General features: G+C 42.6%; 1 protein-coding gene across 3 annotated transcripts in view; it reads left to right on the forward strand.

The window, feature by feature from the left end:
* dna2 (DNA replication helicase/nuclease 2) overlaps positions 1-6,000 on the forward strand; it is a 126,896-nt gene that overhangs the window by 50,225 nt on the left and 70,671 nt on the right. For all 3 annotated transcript variants that reach the window (XM_043712247.1, XM_043712248.1, XM_043712250.1), the window contains exon 9: positions 2,541-2,706. In XM_043712247.1, the coding sequence (XP_043568182.1) occupies positions 2,541-2,706 (166 nt within the window). The remainder of the gene's footprint in view (positions 1-2,540; positions 2,707-6,000) is intronic.

Consider the following 6,000-nt stretch of genomic DNA (forward strand, 5'->3'; position numbering starts at 1 on the left):
AGGCCTTTGAAAGATCCCACATGAAAGGCTTATCCAAAATGTAAAAACCTGTGGGATCCAGGGTAATTTGGCAAACTGTGTCCAAAATTTCAAATAGGAGGCAACAGGTGTTGGCGGAGGGTTGTTTCCATAATTGAAAGCCTGTGACCTGTGGTATACTGCAGGCATCAGTGCTGGGGTCGCGAGTGTGGTACTGGAAAAGCACAGCCAGTCAAGTAGCATCCGAGGAGCAGGAGAATTGACGTTTCGGGCATAAGCCCTTCATCAGGAATGATGGGCTTATGCCCAAAATGTCAATTTTCCTGCTCTTCGGATGCTGCCTGACCGGCTGTGCTTTTCCAGCACCACATTCTCGACTCTGATCTCCAGCATCTGCAGCTCTCGCTTTCTTCTAGGGATCTGTGCTAGGATCCTTACTGTTTGTTATTTACATTAAAGATTGGATGTGAATGCAGATGGTTTAATTTAGAAAGTTTGCAGATGTCACAAAAATTGATATCATTAATACTGAGAAGGATGGTCTTAGGTTGTCTATTAGTTGATTAGCTGGTAAATCGACAGATGGTATTTAATCCCAATCAATGCATTTTGCGTAATCTAGTAGGGGAAGGATGTAAGAAAGGATTGGTTGGTCCCACTGCTGGCTATAGGACAGTCATCCTGGCAGCTTCAGTGCTGCTGGCTCCAGGACAATAATCCTGACAGCATCGTTGCACTTCACTGTGCACTGCACCCGTCCTAGCATCTTCACTGTGCTGCTGACTGCAGGGCGCTCATCCTGGCAGCTTCATTATGCTACTGACTGTGGGACATTCGTCCCAGACTCAGAACAGATCAATACCTGCAGACTGTCAAGTAGTGGGCTCAAATGGCAGGGAAGTGTTTCCTGTGCTGGCTGCTGCTGCACACTCACCCCTTCCTCTCCTTCGCTACTGCTCAGTTATGCCTCAACGTGATGTTTTGTCCTACAACAGCAGAGATTCCAAGTGGAGGGCCCTCTACAAAGGGGTCTTCCCCCTTTCTGATAGGTATCTGGGTTCCATGTGTAGCAAACCAATATAATCATTGGTTCAGTAAATTCACCGGGTGTCAGACCACATGTGTTTGTGGCTTGGAGGATAAAAGTGTTTCACATCTATGTCGAATGTTTCTGTTTGCTGTTCTTTTTGCATTTTAAAGGGGTTCCTCCTTAAATTTTGGTTGCACTTCAGTGCTACCCTCCTTGACGCATGGACACCCAGTGCAAGGAGGAGTGGACAGGTTGAAGGGCTTTCTTGTGGCCCTGCTTCTGGGCTAAGCCAAAATGGCCATTAGCAGGTCGAGGCAGTAGGCTGCAGAGGGGCTCATTGTTCCTGATTCTGTCCCCACTCTTTCACAGTTACATCGGCGCTCAGGTGTCACTGGACAGGGAGCAAGCGATGCTCAGCAGCACAGTAAAAGTCTTTAGAGACCATTGGCACTACAGGTTCTAGGGTGCATCATCACCCTACACACATTATTTTAATTTTGTAAGTTTCTGTTTCATTCTATAACCTTTGTTCAATTGTTAGTTTGTGATTGATGTTGATACAGTGCCTCAGCCAGGGACTGTTTCATTATTATTATTTTCAACTTCCTGTTGTCAAAGCAGAGTTGAGGGAATACTGTATATACTCAAGTAATAGTCAAATTTATTTGACTACTTTTTAAGGTTAAATTTATGGGGGTTGACTATTACATGGATACTACTTTTGAGGGGCAGAAATTCATGTCCGTCAAAATTCACACCGTATCATTAGCAGAAGCCCAACTGATGTGTAAACAAATAAAGAAAAATGTGAATTATGGTAATTCTTAAAACCTGGGGTGGAACGCAACAGTGAGCAGACTGAAAAACCAGGAGCCGAGCAGAACAACCGGCAGACTGGAAAGCTGGAGTAGAACATGATGGCCGGCTGACTGACTCTTAAACATTGATTTGTTATCTCTGAAGAACTCGGTCAACCTTTACATAAGATATGTGAAAAATTCCAGGTTATTTGGTCAACAAATGGGGGTTGACGCTTACATGAGATTGACGTTACTTGAGTATATATGGTAGTCTTGTTGAACCCCATGCTGTCCCTGTCCTGGGAATGTTTGATGGGGACAGTGTTGATGAAACTTTATTTTCAGTTTGCTTAGTTTAGAGAGTGGAAGGAGCTTTGCTCTGTATTTAACCCCATGTTGTTTCTGTCCCAAGAGAGTTTGATGGGGCCAGTATAGAGGATGTTAATGTTTAGTTTTAAAAAGTAGAGTAAAATTTACTCTGGATCTAACTCTATGTTATAATTGTTCTGTCAGTGTTTGATCAATGTCTAATCCCATGCTGAACATGGCCTAGCTCTTGAAAAGGGGCAGCTATACTTTGTATTAACCCTGTGCTGTCTCTGTCCAAAGAATGTTTGACGGGGACAGTATTGAGAGAACTTTACTTTCCAAGAGCAGAGCAGTAGGCTGAAATAATCAGTCAGGGATGCAGCTGTTTTGCTAAAACAGTTTTTGTTTTGATTTTATCACAGAACTGCTAAAGTTAAGGAACCAGCTGGTCTTTTATTTAACCAATGGCATTGTTTGGCCAGAATCAAAGAATACTGACACCAAGGTTGCACCACTCCCTCCTATCATCAATGACCAACAGACTTGCAGGTTCTGCTCTCAGCGACGCAACTGTGCTTTGTACAGCAGGTGAGAATGTCCAATCATTGAAGTAGATATCGGTGAGGGAGCATCTGGCCATGGGGTTGGGTAACGGTGAGGGAGTGTCTGGCCACTAGGACTGGAAACTGAGTGACTGTCAAGTCACTGGGACAGGTAATGCTGTGTTATTTGATTTGATTTATTGTAGTCACGTGTACTTAAGTACAGTGAAAAGCTTTTTTTTTGCAAGAAGTATGGTATAGTAAGCAAGGACATATAGTTCAACAGGTGCTTAGACAGGGTTTATTCATCAGTCGAATAACGACAGGGAAGAAGCTGTTCTTGAATCTGTTCGAGTATGATTCAAGCTTCTGTATCTTCTGCCTTATGGAAGAGCTTATGGGAGTGCATTACCGGGATAAGATAGGTCTTTAATAATGTTGGTAGTCTTTCTGCAGCAATGAGAAGTGTAAGTGGATTCCATGGATGGAAGGTTGGCTTCTGTGATGGCTGTGCTTATAGTCCTGCGTAGAACAGTTTCCATACCAGGCCGTTACGCACCTGGACAGTATGCTCTCTATGGTGCATCTGTAGATGTTGGTGAGGGTCCTTATGGGGGGGGGAGGGGAGCGTGTTCTCCTCCTTTCTGTCTGAAGTCAGTGATCAGTTCTTTTGTTTTTCTGACATTGAGAGAGAAGTTATCATTGCATCACGATACCAAGCCCTGTATATCCTTCCTATATTCTGACTCATCATTGTTTGTTATCCATCCGGCCATGGTGGTGTCATCAGCAAACTTGTAGTTGGCATTTATTTGGAATTTGTCTGTTATGGTACAAGTCACATCCCAGAATGAAACCTGCATGATTGATTGTATGTTTAATGTTGTGCAGTTAGTTAATGTTGTGTTTGGTTACTAAGGCATACTCCCATTAGGCTGCAGATGCTCTTTAACATCAGAACATAAAAAGAAAGGAAACAAACACGCCGAGCTACATGACTAGGATGCAAAGTTCCAACCTATTACCCGATACAGTCCAATAACAGAGACCAAACAGGTGGATGAGGATAAAGCGGTTGATGTGGTGTATATGGATTTCAGTAAGGCGATTGATAAGGTTCCCCATTGTAGGCTATTGCACAAAATGTGGAGGCATGGGATTGAGGGTGCTTTAGCGGTTTGGATCAGAAATTGGCTAGCTGAAAGATGATGTTGGTGGTTGATGGGAAATGTTCATCCTGGAATTAAGTTACTAGTGGTTTACAGCAAGGATCTGTTTTGGGCCACTGCTGTTTTGTCATTTTCGTAAATGACCTGGATGAGGGCATAGAAGGATGGATTAGTAAATTTGCAGATGACATGAAGATTGGTAGAGTTGTGGATAATGACGAAGGATGTTGTAGGTCACAGAGACATAGATAAGCTGCAGAGCTGGACTGAGAGGTGGCAAATGGAGTTTAATGTGGAAAAGTGTGAGGTGATTCGTTTTGGAAGGAGTATCAGTAATGCAGAGTACTGGGCTAATGGTAAGATTCTTGGTAGTGAAATGAGCAGAGAGATCTTGGTGTCCAGGTGAAAAGATCCCTGAAAGTTGCCACCCAGGTTGATAGGTTGTTAAGAAGTCATGCAGTGTGTTAGCTTTTATTGGTAGAGGGATTGAGTTTCGGAACCATGAGGTCATGGTGCAGCTGTGCGAAACTCTGGTGCGACCATACTTGGAGTATTGTGTACAGTTCTAGTCGCCGCATTATAGGAAGAATGTGGAAACTTTGGGAAGCGTTCAGAGGAGATTTACTAGGATGTTACCTGGAATGGAGGGAACCTGTCAGTTAGAGGGTCTGACAATTATCCCTCCTCTGTCTCCTCAGCCAATTTCTTAACTGGGTCAATAATAGTGAGTAATCTGTCATGAGGCACTTTATTAAATGTAAACTGAGTGTGCATGTGAATAATATCCTTAGCCATTTCTCAAATCTCTACTTTAGTCATCTCTTCAGAAATTTAAATAAGATTCGTTCCTGTCTAGTGACTTCCTGCCAACACCTTTTACGCTGACTGGTCTTTAATGACCTGGTTTCTCTTCCTGAAAATGTAGAATGGCATGCAGCTTTCAAATCTAGAAAAATCAATTAGAGAGTTTGGAGAACTTGGGAAAACTAATAGTTCAACCATCTTTATTGTTCTTATCTGCTTCCTTTAAATCCTGGGGTGGAAAACCTTTAGCTCCTGGGTATTGGTTACTTTCTCTTTCATTGACTTTTGTTTATTCATTCATGGGATGTGGCTATTGCTGGCTAGGCCAGCATTTATTACCCATCCCTAATTGCCCAGTGAGTCAACCACATTGCTGTAGATCTGGAGTCACATGTAGGCTAGGCCAGGTAAGGATGATAGTTTCCTTCTCAAAAGGACATGATTGAACCAAATGGAATTTTCTGACACTTGATAATTCATGGCCATCACTCGGAAGATTTAATTCCAGATTTTTATCAGTTTCACATGCCACCATCTGCTGTGGCAGGATTCAAATCAGAGTCCCCAGAACTTTACTTTACTTCCTGGATTAACAGTCCAGTATAATGCTACTAGGCCATAGTCTTGCTCGTGAAGTGATGTCACTTTTCTTTTATTAATAATTTAATTTTCTTGGGATGTTCAACAAACTGACCTCTCCTGTAAACCAATAGAAAGTAATTATTCAACATTTCCTTATTTTCATTGATAATATTACCTTTAACAGTTTTCAATAGGTACACATTGCTTCTGACTGCTCTATATTTTCCTAATAAAATTTTAAAAAATTGGTTTGCTTTTGGTAGCCCTTGCAATTTTTATTTGCATTCATGTTCAGCTGCCTGTTTTCTCATCCCGTTCTGTTTTCTGTATTTCTCCCATTCATAGAACATAGAACATAGAAGAATACAGCGCAGTACAGGCCCTTCGGCCCTCGATGTTGCGCCGATGCAAGCCCACCTAACCTACACTAGCCCACTATCCTCCATATGCCTATCCAATGCCCGCTTAAATGCCCAAAATGAGGGAGAGTCCACCACTGCTACTGGCAGGGCATTCCATGAACGCACGACTCGCTGAGTAAAGAACCTACCCCTAACATCTGTCCTATACCAACTCCCCCTTAATTTAAAGCTATGCCCCCTCATAATAGCTGACTCCATACGTGGAAAAAAATTCTCACTGTCGACCCCATCTAAACCCCTAATCATCTTGTACACCTCTATCAAGTCACCCCTAAACCTTCTTTTCTCCAATAAAAACAACCCAAAGTGCCTCAGCCTTTCCTCATACGATCTCCCTACTATACCAGGCAACATCCTGGTAAA

This window comes from Chiloscyllium plagiosum, chromosome 22 (genome assembly GCF_004010195.1).
Source record: "Chiloscyllium plagiosum isolate BGI_BamShark_2017 chromosome 22, ASM401019v2, whole genome shotgun sequence".
In the NCBI taxonomy this organism is placed as follows: domain Eukaryota; kingdom Metazoa; phylum Chordata; class Chondrichthyes; order Orectolobiformes; family Hemiscylliidae; genus Chiloscyllium; species Chiloscyllium plagiosum.